The sequence below is a fragment of the Schistocerca nitens genome, chromosome 4 (assembly GCF_023898315.1).
Source record: "Schistocerca nitens isolate TAMUIC-IGC-003100 chromosome 4, iqSchNite1.1, whole genome shotgun sequence".
Lineage (NCBI taxonomy): Eukaryota > Metazoa > Arthropoda > Insecta > Orthoptera > Acrididae > Schistocerca > Schistocerca nitens.
In genome coordinates this window covers 82,982,353-82,996,554 of record NC_064617.1, presented here as the reverse complement: position 1 = coordinate 82,996,554, position 14,202 = coordinate 82,982,353, and the positions used below count along the sequence as shown (strand labels likewise).

The following is a 14,202-nucleotide window of genomic DNA, read 5'->3' as shown; positions in this document are numbered from 1 at the left end:
ATGGAATAAGCATTTTGAATATCTTAATGCAGAACTTAGTACGACATGTTACCTTCTTTGCACACTAAAATCATGCTGCAATAAGAAAAGAGTAATGAATGAATATCATGCCTACTTCTGTTCTCTCCTTAAATATGGAACCACTTTCTGCGAAAACTCTAAAACAACTAACAGTACTTTCAAACTGCAAAAAAGGGCCATTAGAATCTTATTTGGATGCAAACCTAGAGACTCTTGAAATGTTGCTTTTTGAATAATTAATAAAATATCCCCCAAACATTTAATTAATGCTAAAATCCATTAAGAGCAAATTTTCTCTGTGTAAATAAATCTGTAAATTAAGAAGAAAAGGTCATAGTTTAATATAAAAAATATATTTTTAATGTTCATATAAAGAATGTTCCAGAGAAATGTTTATACATCAAAACTTCATAAAAGATGCTCTGTAAAGCAAGTTGAAGGCAGTCGCCGTAATTTGTTTTGACTGTATAAAAGCAAGAGTTGCGCTCCTGTTCTCTCTCTCTCTCTCTCTTTCATTTGTTATTGATTGCTACCTCATAAAACATAAGTGTTGCTCTCGTATCTGTAACTTTTGGGTGAAAAATTATGTTAATTTAATGGTAACAGCCATGTTTGAATCACGAAACCTACTTTCCTCTTCCATTAAAGCTACATCTCTCAATTTATTATGTGGCATTTTAGAACTTTTCAGGCCGCAGTGAAGGAGAGTTGCTGACGAACTGTTTGGTGCCCACAGCCCAATGTTACTAGTGTTCAAAAAACATTTACTTTATCAAACTTTTGTGTCAGCATCCCTGAGATCTCTTTTATCGAACTTTTCTAACAGTATCCAGGCAATATAATTATACTAACTGCATAATTTTGAGATCAGTCACTGGCCTCTGAACAACGTCACCAGTCAACATTGTCATCAGGCTGATGGTAATCTTATTCTGAATGGCGGAATGCAAATCAATTAATAAGTAAGTAAAAATTTTCTATGGACCATTTCAGAAGCTCTGCCACCAGCAGGCACGGTTAAAAGTTTTATAATATTACTTACTAATTGTTTAACAACTTGTAATGTCTTTTGGGGAGTTAGATTAATTTCAATCAGGAATATTTGAAGAAGATATCAACCACAGCTAATATTAAACTCAATATTTCAAATTAACTTCCCCACCTCCAAAAAATGTAATATAATATTTTAATATTAGTAATATTGCAAACCTCTATTTAAGATATATGGTACTCCTCCATTACCATGTGTATAGATTATGGAAAACTTTAAATTTTTCAAAATAAATGTAACAGGTAAGGACTGTAGACTGCAAAAAAACAGTGATGTACATGATCACTTTACCAGACATCACAAAAAAATTAAATATACCCAAATCAGCACATCTTTGTGTCAAAAAGGTACTTTCCACAAGGGAGTTAAACTTTAAAACAAACTTCCTGAAAATGTACCATTTATGTAAAAGGTATTACTAAGGTCAAAACCTTTGAAAAATCTCTAAAGTCATATTTACAGCATTTACTGTTTTTACTCCATTTAATTTATGAAGTGTGTTATATAAATACTTAATGTATAAAGTGTTTTATTGAAAGTTTAAATAAGTATGCCTAGAAATCACTTTCAGAAATGTATGAAGAACTTGGTTTGTCCAATGTCTTATGCAAAAGATTCTTTTGTAGAACACAGAACCAAAATATATAATACAATATTAAGGGCATAGACGGCAAGCCTGTACTACGCAAAGAAGGGAAAGCTGAAAGGAGGGAGGAATATACAGAGGATCTATACTAATGAAACAGACTTGAAGACAATATTATAGAAAAGTAAGAGGATGTACATAAAGGTGAGATGGGAATTGTAATACTGCTAGGAGAATTGGATAAAACATTGAAAGACTCAGTTCAAAACAAGGCTCCTGGAGTAGACAACACTCTCTTGGAATTACTGAGATCCTTGGGGCAGCCAGCTATGACAACACTATTCGACCTGGTATGCAATATTTATGAGACATGCAAGATACCCTCAGACATTAGGACCAATGTAACCCCTATTCCAAGTAAATCAAATGCTGAATGGTGTAATTATTATACAACTATCAGGTTAATAAGTCACAGTTTCAAAATACTGAGACAAATTATTTACGGAAGAATGAAAAAATTCACAGAAGTCGAAGTAAGAGTACAGTTAGAAAGGAAGGAAGGCAGATTGGGTTTAACATCCATCGACATCAAGGTCATTAGAGACAGCACAAGCTCGGATGGTGTTAAGAACAGGGAAAGAAATTGGCTATTCCCTTTCAAAGGATAGCCGGATGTGGGTTTGAATCATTGTCATCCCGGATGCGAGTCCAATGTGCTAACCACTGTGTCGCCTCACTCAGTAGATCACTTAGGGTTCTGGAAAAACTGAGGAACAAGAGATGCAATACTGGCCCTATGACTTATCTTAGATTTAATACATTTGTATCTGTAAATTAAGAAGAAAAGGTCATAGTTTAATATAAAAAATATATTTTTAATGTCCATATAAAGGATGTTCCAGAGAAATGTTTATATATCAAAACTTCATAAAAGATGCTCTGTAAAGCAAGTTGAAGGCAGTCGCCGTAATTTGTTTTGACTGTATAAAAGCAAGAGTTGCGCTCCTGTTCTCTCTCACTCTTTCTCCCCCCCCCCCCCCTCTCTCTCTCTCTCTCTCTCTTTCATTTGTTATTGATTGCTACCTCATAAAACATAAGTGTTGCTCTCGTATCTGTAACTTTTGGTTAAAAAAGGGAAAGCTTTTGACAATGTTGACTAGCATAAACTCTATGAAATTCTGAAGGTATCAGGAATAAAATACAGAGAGTGAAAAGATATCTACAAACAAGAGCCCAAGCGCAGAAAAGGGATGCCCTGAGAAGGAAGTAAGACAGTGTTCAAACTCTCCCCAATGTTATATGTACAATGAATAAGCAGTAAAGGAAAGCAAGGAGAAATTTGAAAAGGAGATTAAAAGTTTACAAAGAAGAAATAAAAAATGAGGTTTGCCAATGACACTGAAATTCTGTCAGAGATGGCAAAGGATTTGGAAGATCAGTTGAATGGAATGGATAAAGCCTTCAAAAGAGGTTATAAGATGAGCAACAACAAACATAACATGGACAATATATACACTCCTGGAAATTGAAATAAGAACACCGTGAATTCATTGTCCCAGGAAGGGGAAACTTTATTGACACATTCCTGGGGTCAGATACATCACATGATCACACTGACAGAACCACAGGCACATAGACACAGGCAACAGAGCATGCACAATGTCGGCACTAGTACAGTGTATATCCACCTTTCGCAGCAATGCAGGCTGATATTCTCCCATGGAGACGATCGTAGAGATTCTGGATGTAGTCCTGTCGAACGGCTTGCCATGCCATTTCCACCTGGCGCCTCAGTTGGACCAGCGTTCGTGCCGGACGTGCAGACCGCGTGAGACGACGCTTCATCCAGTCCCAAACATGCTCAATGGGGGACAGATCCGGAGATCTTGCTGGCCAGGGTAGTTGACTTACACCTTCTAGAGCACGTTGGGTGGCACGGGATACATGCGGACGTGCATTGTCCTGTTGGAACAGCAAGTTCCCTTGCCGGTCTAGGAATGGTAGAACGATGGGTTCGATGACGGTTTGGATGTACCGTGCACTATTCAGTGTCCCCTCGACGATCACCAGTGGTGTACGGCCAGTGTAGGAGATCGCTCCCCACACCATGATGCCGGGTGTTGGCCCTGTGTGCCTCGGTCGTATGCAGTCCTGATTGTGGCGCTCACCTGCACGGCGCCAAACACGCATACGACCATCATTGGCACCAAGGCAGAGGCGACTCTCATCGCTGAAGATGACACGTCTCCATTCGTCCCTCCATTCACGCCTGTCGCGACACCACTGGAGGCGGGCTGCACGATGTTGGGGCGTGAGCGGTAGACGGCCTAACGGTGTGCGGGACCGTAGCCCAGCTTCATGGAGACGGTTGCGAATGGTCCTCGCCGATACCCCAGGAGCAACAGTGTCCCTAATTTGCTGGGAAGTGGCGGTGCGGTCCCCTACGGCACTGCGTAGGATCCTACGGTCTTGGCGTGCATCCGTGCGTCGCTGCGGTCCGGTCCCAGGTCGACGGGCACGTGCACCTTCCGCCGACCACTAGCGACAACATCGATGTACTGTGGAGACCTCACGCCCCACGTGTTGAGCAATTCGGCGGTACGTCCACCCGGCCTCCCGCATGCCCACTATACGCCCTCGCTCAAAGTCCGTCAACTGCACATACGGTTCACGTCCACGCTGTCGCGGCATGCTACCAGTGTTAAAGACTGCGATGGAGCTCCGTATGCCACGGCAAACTGGCTGACACTGACGGCGGCGGTGCACAAATGCTGCGCAGCTAGCGCCATTCGACGGCCAACACCGCGGTTCCTGGTGTGTCCGCTGTGCCGTGCGTGTGATCATTGCTTGTACAGCCCTCTCGCAGTGTCCGGAGCAAGTATGGTGGGTCTGACACACCGGTGTCAATGTGTCCTTTTTTCCATTTCCAGGAGTGTATTATAGGGGCTAGTCAGGAATCAGTTCAAATATTTGTGAGATATGAAAACTAGTTTCCAATGAAGACTGGTTCTCTGCCTTCTGCAAATAATTATATGCATACAAGATGTATTTAGATGACTCAGTTGGCAAAGCACTGTTTGTGAAAGGCGAAAGTCAGATTTGCAACCCCCGTGCAAGTGCAAATTTTTAACTTTTGACAAATGGTCATTACCATTAATGCTGGAAAAAGTACAAATTTCAGATTTGTGGTATAGTAAAAGTACACACTTAAAATGATGTTAACAGAAGTCAGCACCTCTGCTTGTTTTTGTTAACAGAAGTCAGTTTTATTTCAAATAGGGACCAAAGCTTAAAATGGCCAAAACAGAGATAATCAACAAGAAACTCTTTATTCCTTAAATGAGAAAAAAAAGAAAAAAGATTCTAATGTAGATAACCAACCTCAGCTCACCAGCAGCAAAAAAACTGCTGAAAGTATTTTCACTTGCAGCAAAGAAACTGCCGATAGTATTTTCACTTGCAGAGCAGAATGATTCACATAAAACATAGGAACTGTCAACCAACACATGCGTTACATTTTGGATGCAAAGTCATTGTTTCAATTAATGATCTTATGTGCAATGAGAACCAAAATAACATCAGATGAAATGAACTAGTTGTTGATATTCCTACCTGGAGTTTGCACTGTTTGAAATGAACTAGTTGTTTGACACATTTGCTCTCTCCAGGCATACAGAGAACAGACTGAGAAAAATTTCCTTATTATATGATTTGTTGAAGATACTGCCTAGGTAGTTAATCAGTGCAGGCAATGACAAACAATGAAAAGCAAAGGATGCAGGCAATGATGTTTTCTGGATCCTATTTGTTTAGCAATCAACAAGAGTTGAAGTATTTCATCTAATACAACTTCTGGTTCTTTGAACTGATAATAAGGACACTTCTTACCGTTAGCATCTGAATTGTTTAGAGCTGAGAACTGTGCCAACAGCTGATCCATGTGTCGTTTCTTCACTTGCAGTTCTGTCAATTTGTCTTGTAAAACTGTGTGCTCAGAAAGTAATGCTTCGTCCCGTTCACCCAACAGCTCTACTATCTACAACAATAAAGAGCAAAATATATTAACATCAACACTAAAATCATAAAATAAGAAAGTTACATGGATTTTTTTAAATTTTGTCTACCAGTCTATCAACAAATATTTGTATGACAAATAAGGAGACAATTTTATCAAAATAATCTTAATATACTGATGAAGTCAAGAAAGAAAGAAAAAATACCTGATTTCTGTTGTCATAAAATTCATGCAAGACTGATATTCGATGTTGAAGATTCTGCACATCTCTGAGGACATCCGAGCTACTTTGTGGCTGATCACCTGTGCCAATTCCCGATTCTATTGAAGATACAGTATTCTGAAATAATAAGATATAGTACAGGTAAACAAACCAGTAGTTATATTGTATTCTATTAATATGGACAGTCAAATGGACAGGGAAAAATTCTGTCACTCGATAGTGTAGTGAACAGCGTCATAAAAGTATGAATTTCCTACATTCTCTTAATTGTGGTTAAAGAAGACAGAGAAGTGCATGCTCTTTCACAGTTCCAAAAACATCTTGAGCGTGCCAGTCAGTTCCCTTATTCGCCATTAGTTGTTCGTATTTATCTCCACAGCATTTCAAGAGGTGTTCAGCTATTCTCCCTCACACTGTAACTACACTATAAGCATTTCCTGTCATTAAATTGAACTACCTTATATTTCTCTTTCCATAGTTCATTTATCACTACTACAATAATTACCACACTAGAACAATTCCTTTAAACATGCACTGATCAAATGAGAGGCCTCTACCATGTAAGTTGACAAAGGGGTGCACATAAATAAATGAGGAAAAATGCATCATGGGCACAAAATTTTTGAATTTGCATCTCATAACTTATCATGATATATCACTTAACAGTAAAATAGCATAGGATGTCCTTTACATATTCATAAAATATTTATTTTCAACTTCATCATCTATTTGTCTCTGTTGCTGCAACTATAAAAAATCTCATAACACTGTTCTTACTTGTGCTGCCTTTGCTTGTTGTAACTGTTCTTTTGCTTTCTGCTGCAGTGCCACCAGGGCTGCCTGATGTTCTTGTAGTGCCTGCAACTGTGTAAAATAGCAATACTTAATTATTTATGTGTATAGCAAATATTCTTAAAGTTGCACTTAAAGAAGACAAAAATTTATCTTAATGTACACTTTCCGAATGTAATAACACAAACACAAGATACAAACTACCAAGCTTTTTAGGAAATCATTAAAGTATCAGCAGAAATTTTTCACTTCATATTAAGTTTTTTTTTTTTCAAAAAAAAAAAAAAGTGTGAGAGAGAAAAGAAATAAAGAAGAGTAATTAATTTCACACACACAACTCAGATGACTTACTCTTTCATATTTTGCAGCAAATTTTAATACGTATGTTAAAACAAACATCTTATCTTTGTTCTAGTCATTAAAATTAGTGCTATAGCATGAATACTGAACCATCATTCTAAGCTGATTGCAGAATGATTCTACTGCCACCAACATACATTTTGTGTACAGACATTTTCTGTACAGACCATGAAGGTGAGACATGACAAGGGAAATCAGGGCTCGTACGGAAGCATAAGGACAGTCATTTTTCCCTTGCTCCATTTTAGAGTGGAACAGGAAAGGAAATGACTAGTGGTACAAGGTAACTTCAGCCATGCAACACACAATAGCTTGCAGAGCATGTATGTGGACATAGAAAAACACACACTGATGAGCCGAACATTATGACCAGTGCCTGCTGCAAGACCGAGTGCCACCTGGCGGCACAGCGGGTGTGTTTGTGTACATGCAGGCTACATACAGGCTACAAACTGGGAAATTCACTGACATAAGATAAAGTGCAGATTGTTATGGCACAAAGGCCGGAAATGACCATCTCAGAAACTGAGAAACTGGTTGGCTGTTCGTGTGCTACTGTCATGAACATTTATGGAAAGTGATTAAAGTGTGGTGCTACAGCTACAAAAAACAGGACTTATGGAATGCTTTATAGAGCCAACGTAAGATTCAACGAAGTACCAGTTGCACATAGTACTGAACATATTGGATGGACAACAGTTATGCAGGTTATGGAATAGGCCAAACACTCATTTGAGATTGCTTACATAATACTGATTCTTTGGCAGCTCACAAGAACACACCAGGGGGCTGACCCAGATGGCTTTATAAGCAGGCCTGTGAACTGTATGGACACACAATCTCTGAAATCGGGCGCATTATGAGTGAAGGTAAATCAGGTGGTAAAACCACGAGTAAGTGATATGGTGTCAGGCATCCATACTTCATTACATAATGTTAAGGTCAGAGGCTTACCCATTCGATATAGCAAGATAGGTGCCAATCTGTGGCAGATATGATGACAGTGCAGACACAACTGTTTTAGTGCCCACTGTTCAGTACACACTGTTGAAAATGGAACTCTGCAGCAGACAGTCCCTCTGCATTCCCACATGGATCCAACATCATCAACTATTAGGGCAGCAGAAACATGCTCATTGCGATCGAACTGCAGATCAATGGAATCAAGTCCTCGATCAAATGAATCATGTTACTTGTTACACCAGGCAATGGTCGTGTCTGGCTATGGCCTTCATCCAATCTAACTGCTGCTCAAAACATGCACCATGCTGTGGATGCAAGCCAGTTGGGCCGGTCTTACGCTATGGGAGACATTCATCTAGGCTTCCATGAGACCTGTGCTAGTAATTGAAGGCAACTAACAGCTATGGACTATGTGAACATCATCATTGTGAACCACCCGTATTCCTTCAAGCTTGATGTCTTCAATGACGGCAGCAACACCTTCCTGCACGATAACTGTCTTTTGTCACAAGAATGAATTGACCTCCAGTGTTTTGAGGAGCATGATAGTAACTTCACAATGTCACTATCACCAAATTTGCCCAATCTAAATCCAATGGAACACATCTGAAGTGCTATCCGGTACCAGCTCCATGCCCACAAATCACCAGACCATAATGCACGGGAACAGCATTATCTGTGCGTAAATGTCTGGTACCACGTATCTTCAAAAACCTACCAATGAATTGTCAAATCCATGCCACACAGAATCACTGCTGTACTGCATTCCAATGGTGGACCAACACGCTATATTTTGGTTCATTGGTGTACAGTTAAATAACAATATGAAGTCGAAATTTCTCATAATTAGAAATAAGGAGTGACCTGTAGCTACTTTGAAGAAAATTTAACAGCCAAGATTGCATTCAGTACTATTTATTCCTGATGACTGGTTGCAACAGATCTTCTGATCTTCAAAAAACTGTTGTCTAATGAACAGGATGTATAAGAATATATTTTTTAGAGATCAGAAGATGACAGTCTTAACTGCCGAAACTGTTCCTCCGAAATAAATAGTAGTGATCTTGGGTATTAAATTTTCTTCAAACAATGTGAAGAGCGTTTCCTTGTCAAATCTTGATTCATCACTATTTTAAAGACACAATAAACATGTCATAGGTTTGTACCCACATAAGAACAGGCACTGCATCTCTTTAACACAACAACCAGTAATTTGGAATAAAACAACACACTTAATTTTTCTGCCACAAAATGTAAAAATAAGGTTTGGTAATTTTATACAACGTATAATTTCTTTTGTATGTAATTATCTTCTGGTTTTCATTCTTTAAAAAAATAGAAAAAGAAGAGGATGGGGAGAGAAAAAGTTTTCTACGATACACAGGGCCTTTCATTTAGGAATACATTGCAGGACACTGCTGTAGACTGGTTTGATGCTGCTTTCCGCACTAGTTCATCTCTGTCTAACTACTGCATATAACACAAGATCCCAGAACATTATTACATTTTGTACAAAAATGTAAGAATAGAGAATTTGAAAGTATTATTATCAAGTGCATCTTCTGTCTCCCAAGTAGCTCATGCTAATGAGACATTTCCCCCTCAAACTGCAGCAGACCTCCCAGTGTCTAATTTTCTAATCTTAAACCCTAAGACATGACTACATTTTATCAATCTTGTTTTACTTTAAGCTATCTTTACAAGATGGAAAACTCTAATAAAAATTTTGAAAACACAGGAGGGAGGGGGATGGTACTATAATTAGAGGTCACCTGTTACATCCACTTTTATAAATGGTTATTGATATTGCATATTTCAGCCTATCAAGAAATAGACTTTGGCTCACCAACTGATCACATAGGTTACTCTACTATCAAATCAGCACAAAATTTCAGTACTTTTGTTGAAACACCATCACAGCCAGAAGAATTGCTGCTTTTAAGTGAGCTAATTACTTTTGTGATCTCTCTGACAGCTATATTGCCAAAATTGAAGTCTACCAGTGAAGTATGCAACACCTGACTAAGTAAATGTAACTGGTCCCCCCCCCCCCCTTTTTTCAGCTACTTGTAGGAATAATTTGTTGGATTTGGTGGGCAATGATTTGAACCTAACATGAGCTGTCTCACTGATAATGCCATACAGCTCTTAAAATATAATTTACCTTACAGAGATTATTCATTTCATACCTAGTAATGCTCAAAGTTTAGTTCACTTTGTACATGAAAATTTTAACTTTTATTTGCATAACAAGGTCCGTTTTCTGATGGTATGGTGGAGAATTCTGTTGTACTGCTCGTAAGGTACGTTTAGATCTTGATTAGATGTAGTCCTCCACATTAACGCTCAAGTGGTCACCTGTTGTCCCACAGACACCAGACACACTTTATTTACACATTATTGTTCATCAGATACAGTGGCACTCTTGTGATGCCATTTACCTTCCAGTTAACTAAATCCAAACATATTTTGCTCATTAACAATGCATCAGCTGCAATACAGTGTTGGAGGGAAAAGGTTGTTACCAAAGCTGGAGTCTACGACGCCACATGATCTTTGCCGATACTAAGGGTAAATATTTTGTTTTTTATTTAATCTAACAGTTTTTAATATTTGTTTTTAATACCATAACTTATCTTCAGATCCAATATGAGCTCACAGAAGCCTTATAATGTGGAAAACGCAATGTGACAGTGAAACTGTACTCTTGCTGTTGTTCAAGGAAAATGATCACTCAGATGATGATTTTGGTAATTATAGTGATGTGGAAGAAGACAATGTGGAAATAAGAGAAGAAAATACTGACACTGAGCAGGGTGCAGACTTCAGTGATAGTGAAGTCATACTCATGCTGACGAATGTTTTCTAGGAAGGACAAATTCTACAAAAAGGTCAAAAATGTGTCCACCATAAAATGTTTGCATTCGACAACAAAACATTGTCAGTCAATTACCAGGAGTGAAAGGAGCCACAAAGAATGGAAGAAAACCAATGGAATATTGGGAATGTTTTTATGAGAAAGAACTGCACTCTAGCATTGTTGAGTGTTGTTCCTAAAGTACAGGAACATTATTCCAGAGAAAGGGATGCTAATCTGATAGACACAACTGAAATAATAGATCTATTAGGAATACTGTATTCATGTGCGGCAAGAAAAGACAACCATATAATCACACAATACATATAGGCATCCAAATAAAATGGGAACTGAGTTATGTTGTCTGACAATGAGTGAAAGGTGATTTAGGTTCCTCTTATACTGTTCGAGGTTCGGCAACGGGGATACTAGAGAGGAAAGAAAGCTGATAATTAGCCGTAATTTTTCCCGAGAGCATGCAGATTTACTGTATGATTAAATGATGATGGCATCCTATTGGGTAAAATATCCAGGAGGTAAAATAGTCCCCCATCTGGATACCCGGGCGGGGACTACTCAAGAGGACGTCGTTATCAGGAGAAAAAAAAACTGGCGTTCTATGGATCAGAGTGTGGAATGTCAAATCCCTTAATCAGGCAGGTAGGTTAGAAAATTTAAAATGGGAAATGGGTAGGTTAAAGTTAGATATAATGGGAATTAGTGAAGTTCAGTGGCAGGAGGAACATGACTTTTGGTCAGGTGAATACAGGGTTGTAAATACAAAATCAAATAGGGGTAATGCAGGAGTAGGTTTAATAATGAATAAAAAAAATAGGAATGCGGGTAAGCTACTACAAACAGCATAGTGAACGTATTTCTTACCAAGATAGACACGAAGACCACACCTACTACAGTAGTACAAGTTTATATGCCAACTAGCTCTGCAGATGACGAAGAAATTGATGAAATGTATGATGAGATAAAAGAAATTATTCAGGTAGTGAAGGGAGAATGGAATTCGATAGTAAGAAAAGGGAGAGAAGGGAGCATAGTAAGTGAATATGGATTGGGGGTAAGAAATGAAAGAGGAAGCAGTCTGGTAGAATTTTGCACAGAGCATAACTTAATCATAGCTAACACTTGGTTCAAGAATAATGAAAGAAGGTTGTACACATGGAAGAAGCCTGGAGATACTAGAAGGTATCAGACAGATTATATAATGGTAAGACAGAGATTTAGGAACCAGGTTTTAAATTGTAAGACATTTCCCGGGGCAGATGTGGACTCTGACCACAATCTATTGGTTATGAACTGTAGATTAAAACTGAAGAAACTGCAAAAAGGTGAGAATTTAAGGAGATGGGACCTGGGTAAACTGACTAAACCAGAGGTTTACAGAGTTTCAGGGAGAGCATAAGGGAACAATTGACAGGAATGCGGGAAAGAAATACAGTAGAAGAAGAATGGGTACCTTTGAGAGATGAAGTAGTGAAGCTAAAAGCTTTCAAGGACAAATGTTTCATCCCTAGCAAACCAAGTAAGTACAAGACAAAAATATTTGCTTTGGTGGATGCTAGGATGCAATACACCACCAAGATGGAAATATATGGGGGTAAATAGCCTGCAGAGGCATTTGCAGTTAGCAACAAAGTGACAGATGATGTGAATTGTGTCACTTCTGAGCTCTCAGGATCTGGTTTTAATATAACCATAGACATTTCCTTAGAGTTAGCTGATTACTTGCTTCAGAAGAATTTTACTCTGATTGGAACTATGAGTAAAAATAAACCTGAAATCCCTCTCGCACAGAGTTTACGCAAACAAAGAACTGGGAGGTACGCACTGCACACTGTTTGTCTTTCAGAAAAACTCAACTCTATAATGTCACACATTGACAGGAAAAACAATGTGGTTCTGATACTTTCCACAATGCATCATCAAAATGCAATTGATGTCTTATCTGGTGACAAGAACAAGCTATAAATAATAACCTTTTATAATGCAACTAAATCAGGAGTCGATACTATTGAACAGCTGTGTAGTACATAAAACATATCCAGAAAGATCAACCGATAGCCTATGGTGATTTTTTACAGTATGAGGAACATTGCAGCTATAAATGCACACTTAACACACTGTGCAAATAATACTGATTCTAGTGTTAGGTGTAATGAGTTTCTGAAACTTCTAGCACATAATCTAGCTGACGATTACCTGTGTAGACGTTCTCAGCATTCACTATTGCCAAGAGATCTCAGATGAGATAGTCAATGTCTTTTTCTAGATAAAGGGGCAGTCCAATCCACAGAAGAGGAACAAGACTCAAAACAACAGAGGTGCTGTTAATTTGGTCATTCAAAAACCTATACACCAAGTACAGATCATGCAGCTGTAAGAAATTTCTCTGTTTAGGACATGTGCAGCAACTATGTGCTGACTGCTGACTGAATGTGATGTTTCTGTTCTAAACTGTATATTGTGTTTAAAAAAAAGGTAGGAATGCTTCCATGTAAGGACTGTAATACAGTTTTCTGAAAAGTGTGTGGTAATGGTTTTTCACTTTTGTGACAAATGAGATTAAAAATTTCACAACATAACAACCAACAGTTTTGTTGGCTGCATTTATAATTAAAAACCAGAAAAATAAAATATATTCCATCGGTCAGAATTTATACACCTCATTTCACTTAATTAGTACTTTTAACTCATAAATTTTTACAGATTGAACTAATTATACCTTGTTAAAGGAAGAATGCTGTTGGCGTCTGTGAGATGCCAAGTGACCTACAATGAAACAATATCCCACATGGGCACTCGAGGTTAAATAAAACTCCTTAACACATTAACTATCAGTTCTGAAAATTCAAATCTGATATGAGTGTTATTCACAATAAAGACACATTGAAGCTACAACTCTGTTATTGTGATTTTAGTCCAAAGAATGGCCGAATGTAACTCTCCACATTAGTCTATCTGCTTAAATATTTCAATCTATTCCTACCTGAATCTGACTTAAAAATCAATTGAATTTAGTTTCTTTCCCTTCTTTCAAATCACAATTAAGAGATATGTATTTGTCTTAGCTTCTCATCCAGAGTAAGAAGACATACTTAAATATATTTCCAAATTTGTGCTTCACACTCATATCAATTTGGGCAATTTGAAATATAGACAAAAGTTGTAAAGGTCAATATTAAACCTGCACATGGAGACGGATGCACATGATCAAAAAAATTTCTTTTCTGAGAAGAAAGATAGTAACTGGTGACACAATATGAAGATGTATATTTACTGGTGGAACTTCCACCTCTCAATGAGTTCTCACTGTTATAAG

At 38.1% G+C, this 14,202-nt stretch overlaps 1 protein-coding gene across 6 annotated transcripts in view; it reads right to left on the bottom strand.

Annotated features, from left to right (window-relative positions):
* LOC126251840 (pericentriolar material 1 protein-like) overlaps window positions 1-14,202 on the bottom strand; it is a 781,694-nt gene that overhangs the window by 314,380 nt on the left and 453,112 nt on the right. For all 6 annotated transcript variants that reach the window (XM_049952507.1, XM_049952508.1, XM_049952506.1 and 3 more), the window contains 3 exons: window positions 6,674-6,760; window positions 5,879-6,013; window positions 5,547-5,694 (listed from right to left, as the gene is read on the bottom strand). In XM_049952507.1, the coding sequence (XP_049808464.1) occupies window positions 5,547-5,694; window positions 5,879-6,013; window positions 6,674-6,760 (370 nt within the window). The remainder of the gene's footprint in view (window positions 1-5,546; window positions 5,695-5,878; window positions 6,014-6,673; window positions 6,761-14,202) is intronic.